Source organism: Balaenoptera acutorostrata, chromosome 10, assembly GCF_949987535.1.
Source record: "Balaenoptera acutorostrata chromosome 10, mBalAcu1.1, whole genome shotgun sequence".
NCBI lineage: Eukaryota > Metazoa > Chordata > Mammalia > Artiodactyla > Balaenopteridae > Balaenoptera > Balaenoptera acutorostrata.
This window is the reverse complement of record NC_080073.1, coordinates 63,092,719-63,112,096: the sequence shown is the minus strand read 5'-3', so window position 1 is coordinate 63,112,096 and position 19,378 is coordinate 63,092,719. Positions and strand designations below refer to the sequence as shown.

General features: G+C 38.9%; 1 protein-coding gene across 1 annotated transcript in view; it reads right to left on the bottom strand.

The window, feature by feature from the left end:
• LOC103018155 (dystonin) overlaps positions 1-19,378 on the bottom strand; it is a 489,012-nt gene that overhangs the window by 174,758 nt on the left and 294,876 nt on the right. The window contains 10 exon segments of the mRNA XM_057554087.1: positions 77-154; positions 308-436; positions 517-979; positions 2,028-2,182; positions 2,474-2,567; positions 5,634-5,761; positions 6,253-6,348; positions 8,454-8,573; positions 15,713-15,819; positions 15,915-16,027. Of these exon segments, the coding sequence (XP_057410070.1) occupies positions 77-154; positions 308-436; positions 517-979; positions 2,028-2,182; positions 2,474-2,567; positions 5,634-5,761; positions 6,253-6,348; positions 8,454-8,573; positions 15,713-15,819; positions 15,915-16,027 (1,483 nt within the window).

Below are 19,378 nucleotides of genomic sequence, written 5' to 3'. Positions count from 1 at the left end.
TTACAAGGAGAATCATTGTAAGAATCGTGTCTTTGCCACATAGAGGTAAGGGGAAGAGAAAGTTAAAAAAACTTACCAAGAGTTTTGCATACTGATTTTCTAATCTGTGCAACTTTTCTGCATAAGTTAGTTTAAGGGGTGCCGTCATCTGGATCTATAACATGGGATAAAAAGACAGCAAGGTTAGGAATCTTAAGGAATTCTGATTCACAAGCAACGTATCGTTTACCCTGTTACAACAGGGTCTTTATAGAAAGAGCAAAACAAAAGCTGGGATGAAATACATACAGATTTCAAATTCACATACCTCACTGATCTTAGCTTCTTTGAGGCTAGATTCAAATTCTTCAACAGCTTGGTGAACATTTTTATGATTTTCTAAATGGCTTTCAACACTTGGCAAATCTGATCCCCATTCAGTGCGGTCCAGCTGCACCTTTAAATAGAAAGATATAAGTTTGAAAAAGAAACTGGTAGCAATAAAGCCTGAAATTCAGGTAAAGTAAATATTTTTACCTGCATCTCATCAACCCAATTCAAAAGATCCTGAACAAATTTCATGTTGATTTCCTCTTCTGTTAAATTCTGATCCAGTAGAGACGACTTGAGAAGGGGCTTTCGGATCTGCATCAGCTTCAGAGTTTGCAGGGAATTTGTCTCCACTCCTGAGCTGAAATTTGGAGCTAATCCTGATGGGAAGCCAGGTGTATATGCAGGAGTGACAGATGGGGTCAGGCGGGAAGTCAGCCCTGACGACAGGCCTGAGGTCACGCTGGACGGGGTCAGGGAAGGCGTTAGACCCTGGGTCAGCCCTGAGTTCAGACTGGCATTTAAGGTCTGTGCAAACCCTGAGTTTAAACTCTGAGTGATTCCTGATATCATGAGCTTTGTCTGCTCCGCTGTCAGCACACGGCCTTTGCTGTACACTGAGGAACATTCATTCCTTAAGGCCAGGATGTCATCGCGCAGTTTTGCAACCCTGAAAAGAAAATCAAAAGGGATAAGCTGTAATATAAGAGGCATTTTTCTCAAAGAATGAACTGTAATGTAAACTAGGGACTTTAATTAACAATAATGTATCAATATTGGCTCATCAGCTGTAACAAATGCATCACACTAGTGCAAGACGTTACTAACAGGAGAAGGGGCTTTGAGGGGGGATATGGGAACTCTGGACTTTCCACTCAATTTTTCTATAAACTTAAACTGCTCAAATAAATAAAGTCTATTTTTAAATGTCATTGTAATCATATTGATAAAAGTTTGCATCACAATTTTTTTCACTGAATGTTGTACTATAAGTACTCTGCATATTATCACGATTTTTATAACTATAATTTATAAAGAACACAATTACTACACTATAATATGATCATTCTCTTACTATTTGACATGTAAGATTCCAAATTTTTGTTACTATAAAATATTTCTGACATGAACAAAGGCTTTTTTCCCCATATTTATTTAGATATTTTCTATATTTGGAATTACTATAGATTCCTAAAAGTGGACTTACTGGGTCAAAGCATCATTTATAATTTTTGCTTTATATATCTCATGTATTTAGATATTTACATATATAATATATATAGTATTCAACCTGAAAGGTTCCATTCCTACTCCCAAGCCTACTTCTCAGAGATACAGATGTTTATGCACATATATTTCTTCCAATACTTTATTAGGAACATTTTCATGATAAGATAAACAGAAAACTGAAATGCTGACTCAAAAGATAATTTTCTCATACTGTCCCTTTTTCGAATATCATAATTGAATATTTCAACTGTATGTTAGTTACTACAGCATTAAATATTATATGTATCACAAAATTTTTTTCTATTACTTATCTTTGAAGAACAAAACCTACTAAACACACCCAAATATGATAGAATTAACGTGACACACATTTTCAACAAAAAAGAGCTAAAGAAATATTTCATAAAATTGTCACACTCTACATTCTTAATGCAGGTGCCATGAAACAGTCACCCAGAAGGACAGGGCTGACTAACAAGAACTCTTACCTCTGTACCAACTGGTCTGCCTGGTAGTATTTTCCATCAATAAGAATCTGTACATCAATTACATGCTGGCGTAAAAGGTTCTCACATTCAAGGACATACCCGGCAATTTCTGCTTCATTCTGAAACTGCACTCCAGATTCTAATCTTTTAGAATCCTGTATTTTAAAAGAACTCAATATTAATTCTACATTAATTAATTAATTAAACAAGTTTCAAAACTAGCCTCAAATATAAAACTCGAAGTATTAGAACAGAAGCTACTTGGATTTTCTCTGTTTTCCCTTTTGCTTCAAAAACATGTTTTCCCTCAAGAAAGCAAAGTAATCATAATCTTTAACAAACTTTGTTTCAGTAGACCAATCTACCCAATGTTATGCAAAGTTTTAGTTCATCCGAACACACTGACCCATCTACTGCAATCCCAACAGTTCCTGAAATGAACTTACAGACTGGAGAGCGTTTCGGGCAAGCATCAGTTTGTCTTCACAAATGACACTGCCCCTCTGAACTCGGCTGGCAATCTGCTGCAACATGTCCAATCTAAAAGAAGGAATGAAATAAAATAAAGCCTCTCCCTCTAAAGTCATAGAGTTGGCCATCCCTGAAAAATGCAGCCCACCAAAAGAAAAAACACAATCCCACACCAATGACTCCATACCTGTGTCCATCAAAGGATTCATTGCCAAAGCTAATGCAGGAATTGATCAGCGTTGGACCACAATGAACTGAGAGGAAATTTTCATTTGAATCAAGACTGGTTCGTGTGCTAGTCGTGTTACTAAACACAGAATCACTGCTACGGTAACTGTAACTACTGCTGTGCATTCTTATCCTTGCAATGATGTTCTTTCCTCCACCCTTAAAAGTAGACTCAAAAGTAGAAGGTCTACAAAAAGCGCTACTTCTAACGGTGAAGAGTGGCGGCTGAATGGTACAGCTTTTAATGGCTCCTTAAATATGCTCCAACGTGCATATTCAACACACAGCAAATAATACACTGATAGCTATTCAGAAGAATCTCGCCTAGAGCCATGGGTTTACTAGCTGAGGTCTGCCTTTTGTAGCTTGCACTAAAGCCCTACAAGTATGGACAAGGCAGGCTGACTGGGGCGTCACTGGAGAAGACTTGCCAAATATTTTCACCAAGAGTCATCCACTTGCAACTGCCTCAAAAACAACTCTGATGCCTCCCAGGAGCCCAGGTATGATTAGAAAAGGTTATTCCGGCAAATCATCAGCTAAAAGAACACAAATAGTCAATCAGACCCTGATCACAGCTTCTTGGAAAAGGCCAGGTCTGTACTGAACAACACAGGGTTAAAAACTGATACTTACAAGCACCTATAAACAAATGAGTTTGAGGAGAAGCAAAGTACTTTTCCTTTTTAACCACCATGGTGTTTGTTGATTAAACAAAGAGGTTAAATTAACCTGGGAAATTGTCCATTTACCTTTCTTTATAGGATGTGCTCCCAGGAATGTTAGGTCTAATCGTGCTAAAGTTACTTTACATTTTTAAAAGCCAAAGTGCTAAGAAGAATATCAGTGCAATGCTTGCAGATTTAATTTGTCTGTGCTTATTTTTCCTTTCTATAGGCCTAAGGTCTTTGGCTCTTTCGCATCTGCTTTTTACACACTGCCATGCTGCACAGCTATTATTTTGCAATACAGAGTTAATGCCCAAAAAAAACATGTTGCATCAAGAAAAATGAAGGCATTGAATCAGCCAAGCTCCTAAATATTTTCCTATCCCTAACACTGCAAGGCCAAACTGTTGCTTCTCCACCTAGAGGTAGATACTGTTCTTTTCAGAAGGCAAGAAAAGGAAATTTGAGAGTGCCATGTCAGATATATTTAGTAAAAGCACAAATAGTAATAGCAGCCAGCACCTAACATTTCTGAAGTAATTGTTACATGCCAGGAAATTAACTAATCATTTTACAGATATACTCAGAACCACCAAATGCAGTAGGTACTATTACATCCTGTTTACAAACGAAGAAACTGAAGCTTAGAGAGGTTACTGAATCTAAGATTACATGGCTTGTACACTGAGCTAATAATTCATCCAGGATTGACTGGCTCCTAGACCTCGAACTCTTAACCACAGCATTCTTTCATTAACATATATTAAAATCCAGCTGCTATTCTGTCGACTAAAATCTACTGCGTACTCTTTCTGTGGCATCCTTTTCCATTCTTTCCGATGAGAAGCTGAGCATCCCATCTGAACCACCCAGAATTATCTCCTCCATAAAAGGTCCATCCTGGGTATTTCGAGCTTGTTCTGGTTCTAATGATCTAGTTATGTAGACAGAATATGCTGCTTTAACAAGAGTGTCATCAGTGATTTAATAAAGGCCTGACAAATTAGACCTGCCCCTGTATCTTCAACACATTAGTTCATATTTCTTCCATGTGGAAGTTACGAGGGGGCACAAAGAGCATCAGGATACTGATAGCAGGCAGGGTGTTAAGTGTTGGCGACACAAGGAACTACAAAAACAGGAATTTGTCTCCACATTACTAGAGCTCACAACTGTAGAATGGGCAGCCCTTAATCAATCACAGACACAAATACAAAATTACAACGGAGATGAGGGCTATGAAGGAGCAATCCATATAAACAGGAGGATTATCACCAAGACATCTGAACCAACCTGGGAGACTGTGGAAAGTTTCTGGAGGAAATTACATTTCAGAAGCCGAGATCTGAGAAAGATGAAGAGTAAAGAGGGGATGAAACAGACTTCCCAGCCAAAGGATCAGACAGTGCAGAGATCTCATAAATGGGGGAGGCTGGGACCTTCGCAAGTCAGAGCTCCTGAGAGGCAGACAGCGTGACCGCACTACAGAAGCGAGGCGGCGTGGAGCCAGTCAGGCCTGAGGGCGATGCCTGGCCTGGCCACCGGTTCCCAGGCTGTAAGGCCAGTCCCGTGGACTCAGGCCACACAAGCCCCACACACCACAAGTCAGGCTGGGATGTAAGGACTACCCCAGAGACACATCCATCCAACAAATGTGTCCTAAAGACCAAGCAGGACCTTCCCCGGCAGCTGGGTGTAGCGGGAGAGAAAGGATGAAGGTGAGTGATGTTTTCAGGGCAAAAAAGCAGAGAGGGAACTTGAGCCAGCATTTACTAAGTGTTCTCTAGAAGCGGCCTCACTGCCCTTCAAAGAGAGTTCACTGCCCCGTAGAAAGAGGGCCGTAGCCAAAAATACAACAAGAAGTGAGATAAGTTCATGGTTAGCCTATGTTATGTATGGATGAACTTCTGGATCCAGGCCCTGGTGACTTAAAAGTCAGTTGGAGAAATTCTCACGGGTCATCCTGATTGGCTTTAAAACTGTAACCACGGTATGAGATGAGATTTCACACACCAACCTAGGCCCTCTTCAAACACTACTTCACTGATCCCTCCTCAAACCTCTTGGAAGAGTTTCTAGATAAGAAAATGGAGAATCAGAAAGGCTAAGTGACTTATTCAAGGTCACAGAGCCAAGTGAATGAAAAAGGTAAATGTTGGTCTCCAAAGCTTAAGTTCTTTCCACGACACAGGCTGACCCCTCCCACTGGACACCCAGGGCAGAGGACATCCCCACTCACCTTTCCACTTCGGGACGAAGAGCCTTCTCCCTCTCGAGCATGGCAATGATGAGCTTTCCCCACTCCTTTTCTATGTCATTGGGATGATAACCCTGAAGGAGTTTGATGCGTCCAAATTCTATCCAAATCTAGAGAAAACAACAACAAAAAAGTTAATGTGAAGCAAAGACGTAAAAAATTATGTTTCTTACCTCAAGGTAGATTATTAAAGATAACATTGGATACCATATGATACCACTTATATGTGGAATCTAAAATATGACACAAATGAACTTTACGGAATAGAAACAGACTCACAGACATAGAGAACAGACTTGTGGTTGCCAAGGGGGAAGGGGGGTGAGGGAGGGATGGATTGGGAGTTTGGGGTTAGCAGACATAAACTATTATATATAGGATGGATAAACAACAAGGTCCTACTGTATAATAGCACAGGGAACTATATTCATTATGCTGTGATAAACCATAATGGAAAAGAATATGAAAAAGAATATACACATATGTACAACTGAATCACTTTGCTGTACAACAGAAATTAACACAAATTGTAAATCAAGTATACTTCAATAAAATTTTTTAAAAGATTACATTTGACAATACAAAGGAAATTTCTGCTTACCTCTAATAATTTATACAGGCGTTTAATTTTTGATTTTTCTGTCTCCTTTGGTGGAATTTCTGTTTCTTTAAACTGTAAATACTGATTATAAAGTGCCTATAAAGAAAGGGAAAATAAATGAAGGGCCAAACTTCAAAGACCTGTTTTCATTATCACATAATGTCACCACTTCAAACGCTATTTACTCTGTCGCGTGCCCTCGGTGGCATTCCTTTATAAAACAGACACTCAAGGACGCTGCCGATTCCCAGCCAGTCGGTAACCAGGCTGTATGGGATCTGAGGAGGGTGCAATTATGGCTATGAGTCCTGATTCAACATAGGCTACCCAGCCATCTGGACAGTGAAAACCACAGCAGTATCTACTATGGCTCTACTGACAATCTCTCATTATCCAAACAAGAAGATACATACTTATTTAAAAGATCCACTTCCCAAATGCTGTACTTTAGCTTCTAGTTTTTGGAAAAATCATCTGATGCAATTCCCATAAAAAGGGGTGGGGAGCATTCTCCTCTATTTCATGGTCTATCCTTGAAAACAGAATTCTCATCAGATAGATAGGACTAAAATTTCGTTTCAATGTCCCATTGGCCAAATTAAGCAGATCTTATAAGTAAACGAAGACAGATGCTATTGGTTGCTGCTATTATTATAAAAGTTTGAACCATATAATTAAATTACTATCTAATTTACGGATATTAACTTGGGAATCTCTTAAATGTGTTTATTATATTTATTAACAAGGACCTTATAAAAATTATGTTGATAAAGCGTCTCCACATTTAATAAGTGTATGTTAATTATTTCATCCTAATTCATGCTGCTTTAAAACAAGTCCCTGCAAACATTCAGGCAGACACATTTCTTTGAAGGATTCCATTTAATGTTTTGCCGGCTAATAAAATTATTTGGTATTTCCCCACCATATATTTTTTTCCTGTATCACGTCCTATCCCAGGCACCAGTCAGTAATCTGTGTAGTCACTTGAACTTCTTTAATAATTTAAGAATCTGCATTAATCAGAAGCCAGCAAGAATGTACTCAGATGTCTGGACAAAAGGAATCCATCTGGAAATAAGTGGAACTTGAAATCTGAAAATTGGTTTAAACTCAAAATGCACCGTTTCAGGATGTCCATAGGTGAATAAGCACGGAATGCCATCATGGGCTACCCACTGTTCACAGTAGACGTGCTGATAGAAGGGGGAGGAAAGCTTTCCTGCCGGGAGAGGTTCCAGCCACAGAGGGAGACATCACACAAACAGCTTCAGAGAGAACTTAAACAGCATCACATCGACACATGCCAAGGAAGTTTGTGCCAAGGACAAGCTCCCCGTGACAATGCAAATAAAAGCTATTCCACAGATGTTCCACATAGACGCATGGACACAATTACTAACGTTAACAGGGCCCACCCTGGGTTAGGACCGTTTTTTTGCAATGCTAGTCTGATCGGGAAAACAAAGTCTGCAATTCAAGGAATTAGACTTTGTTGTTCATATTCGCATTACCCATTTCTTGAAATAAAGTACACTACTTTGCTATGACAAATCCCAATGTACAAAATGAGACAACTTATTTTCAATACGTTTCTATATCTGTACTATCTTTTAATATTTCTATAATGTCTCTGTTCAAAGAGATGGACCCAGGTTCTTAGGTAGTAGTAAATGTTCTACTAAACCAGGAACTCATTTACTCTGGGAGTCAGGTATGTATTTCCGAATTCGTGGTGAAAGACAGTATGTACCTCTTGCCGTACCACAGGAGCCTCTGAGGCTGTTTTTTAACAGGATGTGACCACAGGCACAGGCCCTGCCACGGTCGCATTGCACAAGCTCCCGCCCCCCCTCGCGTCCCAGCCATCTGCTGGCTCCAGGCATCTCCCAGGCACCAAAAAGATTCTGGCAACGTCACTTCCAGAAATCTTCCCAAATTAAACCTTAAAACTCTCAACAATTCAAACCAAAGGGACTATAAATTTCTTTAAGATGTTGTCACTATTATCTTTTAATTATTAATGTTGACTTCCATTTTCTCTGTACAATAGGAGACGAAAAAATAAATAATTTGCCTGATGATTAGTACCTTACCAAGGGCAATTTTTCTTCAATTTCTGAAATGATAGAACCATTTCAGCATTATTTAAAAGTTTAATAATAAACTCAATCCTACTTAACTTCTATAGGGACACAGACCTTGAGTTCTACAGGATTATTAGGAAATGTTCTCTCGGACATAGTGGTCACATGGTGTCTGATCCACTGGACGAGGTAGTTGACCATATTCTGGTATTCAATCCATTTGACTTCAACATCCTACAACGAGAAGATGGCAGAGAAGGTCTGTATCTGCAGATTGTAACATTCACGTCTAACACAATCTGGCCAGAGGCCATTCTGTGGATTTGCAGGGCTTTAAGCCTGATGGAGAGGACCAGCTCCATGTTTTCTTCCTTTCCACCCAGTCCTAAGCCTTTCCACTTAAACAGCCTTAAAAACACACTATCAACATCTGACCACTAAGACTAGCCTAAGGAGTGCCAGCTCTGATCCAGGGATCCAGGCTGCCTGAAGCACTGTGTTACAAAGGTTTCAGAGGCTGCATTGAAATGTAGCAGAACAAAAAGAACACTGTGATCAATTTGGGGTGTTTTCCAGGCACTCAAGAAAGGCACTCTAAAGGCTTATAGCCTGCATAAGGCAGGTTAGTTGCCCTCTCTGCCAACCTTTCTAAGTCCACCTTATATCTGAAACTCAAAGAGCTACACAATACATAGGAAACCAGACAGGAGTGAAAACTAGAGGAAATGTACATGTGGGATGATTCAAGTACTGTTAGGCAAACTTTTTTTTAAAATGGAAGAGACTGGAAAATTGTAAACTGCTATGTTCAATTAAGTATTTAATGACTGCTTATGATGTTCAAAGCATTGTAATAAAAATATAATACTTCAAGACATGATCTCTTTTATCAAAGAGTTTCTGTCTAGATGAGGAGGCAAGAGAGAGTCATAATATAAACAGTTACGCAAAACAAAAAGCAGCATTTAAGAAGTGCTGAAATAACGGAAACGGGTAGTATATGTGAGGCGCTGAGGTATGAATCAGGTGAGCATAAATGTGCCTCAAAATGATCACTGAAGGTTTCCTGGGAGAGGGAATCCCTGAGCAGTTGTACAATGACCACTAATTGTTGGTGGCTGGCAGGAGGAGCAAAGAAAAGATGGGGGATGGGGGTCAAGGGAGTCAGGACTCTGAAACAGAAATGCCCCAGACGCCACAAACAGTTCATGTGGGGACAGATATGGGTAAGCAGAACTGATAAAAGGCAGAATTGAGGATGTCAGGACGTCTAGACTGGGTTGAACCTTGCAAGCCACATGGAGCCACGGAAGTTTTTCTAGCTAATGTGGCGACAATGTGCAGAGTTCATGGGAAGAGAAAAACAATGGAGAAAGTAAAGCCAAAAGAAAGCTCTCATCCTCATTCTAGTGAAGGGATAAGAGTGAGGAACTGGGTACAGGCAGTGAGAAGACCAAGCAAGGAACGGCCACAATAACATTTTGGAGCAACACTCAACCCTGAGTCACTGGCAGACACTGGAGCAGAGGAGGAGCATGGGACCAAGTCACTTGGGGACCAGCCTTTGTGAGAAAGAACACGAGGAGAGAATGGAAACAAGTCTCAAGCAATAGCACACAGAGGCGAAATAAGAGACCCGAAAGGGGAGCTCCCAAACCTTCAAAGTGAGACAGAATAAAGGAGAAATCTGCAGGAGGAGTGGACACAAAGGAGGGTGAGGGGGGGTCCCCCCAAATGCACGTCATGTACAGGGTGTCCTGTCCTCCAGAAACGCACAGCACTTGTCAGCAGGACCAGCACAAAACACACCGCTGAAATGAACTGCACAGACTTTGGGAAGCAGTGGACTAAATAAAGAGCCCAAAGCTACTTGTCAGAGACCGTGCCCTGCTACGAAGAAGCTCCGTTAATTTGGCAAAATCAAATCACCCTCCTCCGGGCCTCACCTTTAAATGAGAAACCAACGCAGAGCTACCTTATCTCCTGGGATCACGTATGTTAAAAAACTTGAAAGTGATTTCAAAAGTGAGATATTCCCTGCATACCTTCTCTGCAGAGAAGGATACCAAGTAGGGCAGCTGTAAAACAGCAGTAAGTTTAAAAAGAAAATCTCTAAATTAAGTGACCTATTAACTCAAATCCTTTAAAAAATATTTGATATTTAAAAACTGTAAACTCATACAACTTGACAGGAAAAAAAATAATCCAATCGAAAAAAGGGCAGAAGACCTAAATAGACATTTCTCGAAAGAAGAAATACAAATGGCCAATAGGCACATGAAAATACGCTCAACCACGCTAACTATTAGAGAAATGCAAATCAAACCTACAACGAGGTACCACTTCACACTGGTCAGAATGGCCATCATTAAAAAGTCTACAAATAACAAATGCTGGAGAAGGTATGGAGAAAAGGGAACACTCCTACACTGTTGGTGGGAATGTAAATTGGTGCAGCCACTACGGAGAACAGTATGGAGGTTCCTCAGAAAACTAAAAATAAAATTACCATAAGATCCAGCAATCGAGCCTCATCTACCAGAGGGCAGACAGCAGAAGCAAGAAGAACTACAATCCTGCTGCCAGTGGAACGAAAACCACATTCACAGAAAGACAGGCAAAATGAAAAGGCAGAGGACTATGTACCAGATGAAGGAACAAGATAAAACCCCAGAAAAACAACTAAATGAAGTGGAGATAGGCAACCTTCCAGAAAAAGAATTCAGAATAATGATAGTGAAGATGATCCAGGACCTCAGAAAAAGAATGGAGGCAAAGATCGAGAAGACGCAAGAAATGTCTAAAAAAGACCTAGAAGAATTAAAGAACAAACATCTAGAAGAATTAAAAAACAAACAAACAGAGATGAACAATACAATAACTGAAATGAAAAATACACTAGAAGGAATCAATAGCAAAATAACTGAGGCAGAGAATGGATAAGTGACCTGGAAGACAGAATGGTGGAATTCACTGCCATGGAACAGAATAAAGAAAAGAGAATGAAAAGAAATGAAGACAGCCTAAGGGACCTCTGGAACAGCATTAAATGCACCAACATTCGCATTATAGGGGTCCCAGAAGGAGAAGAGAGAGAGAAAGGACCCAAGAAAATATCTGAAGAGATTATAGTTGAAAACTTCCCTAACATGGGAAACGAAATGGCCATCCAAGTCCAGCAAGCGCAGAGAGTCCCAGGCAGGTTAAACCCAAGGAGAAACATGCCAAGATATGCAGTAATCAAATTGACAAAAATTAAAGGCAAAGAAAAATTACTAAAAGCAACAAGGGAAAAATGACAACGTACAAGGGAACTCCCATAAGGTTACAGCTGATTTCTCAGCAGAAACTCTACAAGCCAGAAGGGAGTGGCACGATATATTTAAAGTGATGAAAGGGAAGAATCTACAACCAAGATTACTCTACCCAGCAAGGATCTCATTCAGAGTCGATGGAGAAATCAAAAGCTTTACAGACAAGCAAAAGCTAAGAGAATTCAGCACCACCAAACCAGCTCTACAACAAATGCTAAAGGAACTTCTCTAAATGGGAAACACAAGAGAAGAAAAGGACCTACAAAAACAAACCCAAAACAATTAAGAAAATGGTCATAGGAACATACATATTGATAATTACCTTAAATGTAAATGGATTAAATGCTTCAACCAAAAGACACAGGCTTGCTGAATGGATACCAAAACAAGACCCAAATATATGCTGTCTACAAGAGACCCACTTCAGACCTAGGGACACATACAGACTGAAAGTGAGGGGATGGAAAAAGATACTCCATGCAAATGGAAATCAAAAGACAGCTGGAGTAGTAATACTCATATCAGATAAAATAAACTTTAAAATAAAGAATGTTAAAAGAGAAAAGGAAGGACACTACATAATGATCAAGGGATCAATCCTAGAAGAAAATATAACAATTATAAATATATATGCACCCCCAACATAGGAGCATCTCAATACATAAGGCAAATGCTAACAGCTATAAAAGAGGAAATCAACAGTAACACAACAGTGGGGGACTTTAACACATCACTTACACCAATGGACAGATCATCCAGACAGAAAATTAATAAGGAAACACAAGCTTTAAATGACACAATACACCAGATAGATTTAATTGATATTTATAAGACATTCCATCCGAAAACAGCAGATTACACCTTCCTCTCAAATGCACACAGAACACTCTCCAGGACAGATCACATCTTGGGTCACAAATCAAGCCTCAGTAAATTTAAGAAGATTGAAATCATATCAAGCATCTTTTTTGACCACAATACTATGAGATTAGAAATCAATTACAGGGAAAAAAACGTAAAAAACACGAACATATGGAAGGTAAACAATACGTTACTAAATAATCAAGAGATCACTGAAGAAATCAAAGAGGAAATCAAAAAATACCTAGAGACAAATGACAATGAAAACATGACGATCCAAAACCTATAGGATGCAGCAAAAGCAGTTCTAAGAGGGAAGTTTATAGCAATACAATCCTACCTCAAGAAACAAGAAAAATCTCAAATAAACAATCTAACCTTACACCTAAAGGAACTAGAGAAAGAAGAACAAACAAAAGCTAAAGTTAGTAGAAGCAAAGAAATCATAAAGATCAGAGCAGAAATAAATGACATAGAAACAAAAAAAAACAATAGCAAAGATCAATAAAACTAAAAGCTGGTTCTTTGAGAAGATAAACAAAACTGATAAACCTTAAGCCAGACTCAAGAGGGAGAGAACTCAAATCAATAAAATTAGAAATGAAAAAGGAGAAGTAACCACTGACACTGCAGAAATACAAAGCATCATAAGAGACTACTACAAGCAACTCTGTGCCAATAAAATGGACAACCTGGAAGAAATGGACAAATTCTTAGAAAGGTATAATCTTCCAAGACTGAACCAAGAAGAAACAGAAAATATGAACATACCAATCACAAGTAATGAAATTGAAGCTGTGATTAAAAATCTTCCAACAAACAAAAAGTCCAGGACCAGATGGCTTCACAGGTGAATTCTATCAAACATTTAGAGAAGAGCTAACACCATCCTTCTCAAACTCTTCCAAAAAATTGCAGAGGAAGGAACACTGCCAAACTCATTCTATGAGGCCACTATCCCCCTGATACCAAAAGCAGACAAAGATACTACAAAAAAAGAAAATTACAGACCAATATCACTGATGAATATAGATGCAAAAATCCTCAACAAAATACGAGCCAACAGAATCCAACAACACATTAAAAGGATCATACACCATGATCAAGTGGGGTTTATCCCAGGGATGCAAGGATTCTTCAAGATATGCAAATCAATCAATGTGATACACCATATTAACAAATTGAAGAATAAAAACCGTATGATCATCTCAGTAGATGCAGACAAAGCTTTTGACAAAATTCAACACCCATTTATGATAAAAACTCTCCAGAAAGTGGGCACAGAGGGAACCTACCTCAACATAATAAAGGCCATATATGACAAACCCACAGCAAACATCATTCTCAATGGTGAAAAACTGAAAGCATTTCCTCTAAGATCAGGAACAAGACAAGGATGTCCACTCTCATCACTATGATTCAACATAGTTTTGGAAGTTCTAGCCACACAATCAGAGAAGAAAAATAAAAGGAATCCAAATTGGAAAAAAAGAAGTAAAACTGTCACTGTTTGCAGATAACATGACACTACACATAGATAATCCTAAAGATGCCACCAGAAAACTACTAGAGCTAATCAATGCATTTGGTAAAGTGGCAGGATACAAAATTAATGCACAGAAATCTCTTGCATTCCTATACACTAACAACAAAAGATCAGAAAGAGAAATTAAGGAAACGATCCCATTCACCCCTGCAACAAAAAGAATAAAATACCTAGGAATAAACCTACGTAAGGAGGTAAAAGACCTACACTCAGAAAACTATAAGACACTGGTGAAAGAAATCAAAGTTGACACAAAGAGTTGCAGAGATATATCATGTTCTTGGATTGGAAGAATCAATTTTATGAAAATGACCATACTACCTAAAGCAATCTACAGATTCAGTGTAATCCCTATCAAATTACCAATGGCATTTTTTACAGAACTAGAACAAAAAAATCTTAAAATTTGTATGGAGACATAAAAATCCCCGAATAGCCAAAGCAGTCTTGAGGGAAAAAAATGGAGCGGGAGGAATCAGACTCCCTGACTTCAGACTATACTACAAAGCTACAGTAATCAAGACAATATGGTATTGGCTCAAAAACAAAAATATAGATCAATGGAACAGGATAGAAAACCCAGAGATAAACCCACACACCTATGGTCACCTAATCTATGACAAAGGAGGCAAGGATATACAATGGAGAAAAGGCAGTCTCTTTAATAAGTGGTGCTGGGAAAACTGGACAGCTACATGTAAAAGAGTGAAATTAGAACACTCCCTAATACCATACACAAAAATAAACTTAAAGTGGATTAAAGACCTAAATGTAAGACCGGACACTATAAAACTCTCAGAGGAAAACATAGGAAGAACGCTCTTTGACATAAATCACAGCAAGATCTTTTTTGACCCATTTCCTAGAGTAATGGAAATGAGAACAAACAAACAAACAAAAAAACAAATGGGACCTAATGAAACTTAAAAGCTTTTGCACAGCAAAGAAAACTATAAAAAAAAAAAAAAAAAAAAACCCAGGAATTCCATGCCTGGGCGTATATCCAGACAAAACTCTAATTCAAAAAGATACATGCACCCCAATGTTCATAGCAGCACTCTTTACAATAGCCAAGACATGGAAACAACCTAAATGTCCATTGACAGATGAACGGATAAAGAAGATGTGACACATATACATACAATGCAATATTACTCAGCTGTAAGAAAGAATGAAATAATGCCATTTGCAGCAATGTGGATGGATCTAGATATTATCATACTAAGTGAAGTAAGTCAGAAAGAGAAAGACAAATACCATATGATATCACTTATATGTGGTATCTAAAATATGACACAAATGAACTTATCTATGAAACAGAAACAGAATCACAGACATAGAGAGCAGACTTGTGGTTGCCAAGGGAGAGGGGGTTAGGGAAGGCGTGGGTGGGAGGTTGAAGTCAGCAGAACTATATTCAATATCCTATGATAAACCATAATGGAAAATAACATTAAAGAAAAGAATGTGTGTGTTTGTGTGTGTGTATATATATATAACTGAATCACTTTGTTGTACAGCAGAAATTAACACATTGTAAATCGACTATATGTCAATTAAAAAAAGTCATATAAAAAAACTGTAAAAAGCACTATCAGAGAATTCAGTCAATTCTGAGTCAGCAGCTTCAGAATGGAAAAATCAATACTCACGTTTGCACCAATGCCTTCACCACCCTCAGGAACTTTGGGAAATGCGTCATAGAGAGATGATACATAAGTTATTACTGATTTTTCATCAGGTGAGGAGACATCAACATCTAAAAGCAGCAACATGAATTATTTCAAAATGCTGATCAATTACTTTGGATCAGACTTTCCAGCCCGTGGACATCTGGTCAAAATAATCACTCACCTTCAGGATCCAGAAGTCTTATAACACCGATTTTTTCTGCTACATAGAAAGCGTGCTCTAAATTTGCAAGGTTGCTTTGAACAGCAACAGTATTCATGTCTATCAGGTCCGGCCTAGGAAAAAATGCACCATATTAATGGTGTTTTTCACTTGCCCATTCAACATGAAATTTACATGTGTACCTATTGACATAACAACTCCTGCAAATATTATTACGAAGCCTGTGTTGAAATACAGAGTTTTTCATCCAGTCTTTAACATTGCTCATGTGAACTAAAAATGCCCCCTGCCATATCAGTAAACAAAGGATGTTGCAGCCTTGAAGCCATCACATTACAGCCACCCCGACCTTGAGTCCTAAGGGAACTCAGGAAGGAAACAGGATGCCCACCATCAAACCATTAGACACTGCAGTCACCCCTGATGATGCACCCTGAGAAGACTCAGAATGAGAAAAGCAGGATACTGGCCCCAGACAGCTGAGGTGTATATCAAAGGAATGATTTCAGTAAGCCCAGACTCTTGCATCTTCCCATAGAAAAGTGCTAAATTCCTTAACTTGAGATGTCTGCTTTTCTTTAATTAACAGTAATCATTTGATGTTCCAACTCCCTGGTCTTTGTTGCTCCCCACTTGCTGGCTCCCCACTTGCCTCTTCAGAGCAGTCCTTCAGAGCTATCTGAGATGCTGTGTCCTGGGATTAAGTCCTCAGTTTTGTCCACCGAACAAAACATAACTCTCAACTTTTAGGTTGTACATTTTGCAGTCGACACTCGCTTCTCTCAGAAACTTTTGTGTGCCAAAAGCAAATGTAGGAAAATATAACAATTTTAATGTATAAACTTTCAGCAAAGTCTACAAATTCCTCATGATCAGAATATATTGGGTTGGCCAAAAAGTTCCTTCACTTTTTAAGTAAAAATAAAAGACAAACTTTTCATTTTCAACAAGAACTTTATTGAACAATGTATTCACCGTTTTTTTCCACTACCTTCTGCCATTTTTCAGGCAACTTCATAATTCATCTTCCCAAAACTTTTTATCTTTTTGAGCAAAGAACTGTTCCAGGTGCCTTTTACAGTCTTCCAGGGAAATGACATTTTTTCCATTAAGAGAATTTTGTAAAGACTGAAATAAATGGAAATCCGAAGATGCAATATCTGGTGAATACGGTGCATGAATCAGAACTTCCCAGCCAAGCTGTAACAGTTTTTGCCAGGTCATCAAAGAAACATGTGGTCTTGCGTTATCCTAACGGAAGATTATGCATTTTCTGTTGACTAATTCTGGACACTTTTCGTCGAGTGCTGCTTTCAGTTGGTCTAATTGGGAGCAGCACTTGTTGGAATTAATCGTTTGGTTTGTCCGGAAGGAGCTCATAATAAAGGACTCCCTTCCAGTCCCACCATATACACAACATCACCTTCTTTGCATGAAGACCGGCCTTTGGTGGGGTTGGTGGTGGTTCATTTCTCTTCCGTTCCATATCATTGTACAGTATCCACTTTTCATCACCCATCACAATTTGTTTTAAAAACGGAACATTTTCATTATGTTTAAGTACAGAATCGCATGTGGAAATACAGTAAGAAAGTTTTTTTCACTTAACTTTTGTGGAACCCAAACATCAAAGCTATTAACGTAACCAAGCTGGTGCAAATAATTTTCAATGCTTGATTTGGATATTTTGAGTATGTTGGCTATCTGCCGTGTGGTATAAGGTTGATTGTTCTCAATTAATGTCTCGATTTGATCACTATCAACTTCAACTGGTCTACCCGACCGTGGAGCATTGTCCAGTGAGAAATCTCCAGCACGAAACTTCACAAACCACTTTTGACACATTCGATCAGTCACAGCATCTTCTCCATACACTACACAAATCTTTTTTTGCGCTTCAGTTGCGTTTTTACCTTTCTTGAAATAATAAAGCATAATATGCCAAAAATGTTGCTTTTTTTCTTCCATCTTCAATATTAAAATGGCTACGCAAAAACTCACCAATTTTGACAAGTTTTTTTTTTTTAATGCACGCTGATATGATAGCTGTCACAATACAAGCTAACAAAATTGTTTCGAATGAAGTTAAAGACAACTAAGCGCTACTAGAGCCATCTTAATGGAAAAAAACAACAAACCTTTTGGCCTACCCAACATATCAATATGTGTCGCATTCAATCTATTTAAACCCCACTACCTCAAAAGCATCCATCTAATCCAACTAGCAACTTCTCAGGGTTTCTCCCCAAACACAAAGAGCTTATGCCCAGTGCACTGTCATTCTCAGGGCACCCGCCCGACGCAGGACGCCCTTTCCTGTCACTGATAAATTCCACAATTCTTCTCATCCTGGGAGCAGAGATCAAGCCCCACCTCCTCTGTGGTGCCTTCACTCATCTTTCCAGCCCTCCTTTTTTTCCCCTCTGTTCTCTGAACTCTTTATAGTCTTGGGCCTGTGCCAGTTAACTTGGCACCCGGAATAATCACATACGATTTTGCCCTCTAAATTCACTGTTCAGTGTGCAGGCACATCTTGTTTCTCCCGACTGGTCAACTCTAAGACTGCAAGAACCATGTGGTTTTAATGAACCTTTGTATTTTATCCTTCTGCTGAGATAAAGAGTGGCATATACATTGTAGACACTCAATAAATACCTACCAATAAACTGGTAAGTAAGTTGGTTAGTAAATTGAATCATAAATGAAAGACTAAAATAAGCATTAGCTTGTATCTTCACAAGCACACATTACACACATACACACCCCAGATTTCACATCTTTCTAATTTGTGAGACTTTCATGAGGTTCTAAACCACAGGGATAATTGAGGCTGGCTCTATCTACATATAAGACAAGAAAAGACTTCCTGAATACTCCTTGAATACAAAGTGACAAAACACAGTAGCTGGAAACTTAACTCAAGGCCAGAAGCCAGTCAAGAAACTTTCCTCTCAAAACCAAAGCATAAAAAGAATGCAGAAACAAATGTGAAAACAGTAAAGTCTTCAAAAAGAGTGGCACCCACCTCTAAAATCTCTAAGAACCTGTTTCTCAACATCTAAGGAAAGGCTCTCTTTCCAACCTCCAAGGGCAATCTGCTTTTCTCAAAAGAACCCTTTGAGGGTCTGCAGAAAGAGTGGGAGGGCTCACAGGTAGTATGGGAGGATGAAATACAATTATTCTGAACACTATGAGAAGACTGTTTACATGAGGAAAATATATCATTAATCTTAGGGAGGGAAACAGCAATCTGTACTCTTATTTTTATCTGATGAGAAGGCAGACCTCCAAAGAAATCTACTCACAGTTTTATAGCCCTTTGAAGTGTTCATAACCTTGATTTTTTTTTTTTTTTTTTTTTTGCGGCGTTGGGTCTTCATTGCTGCACGTGGGCTTTCTCTAGTTGCAGCGAGCGGGGGCTACTCTTCATTGTGGTGCGTGGGCTTCTCACTGCAGTGGCTTCT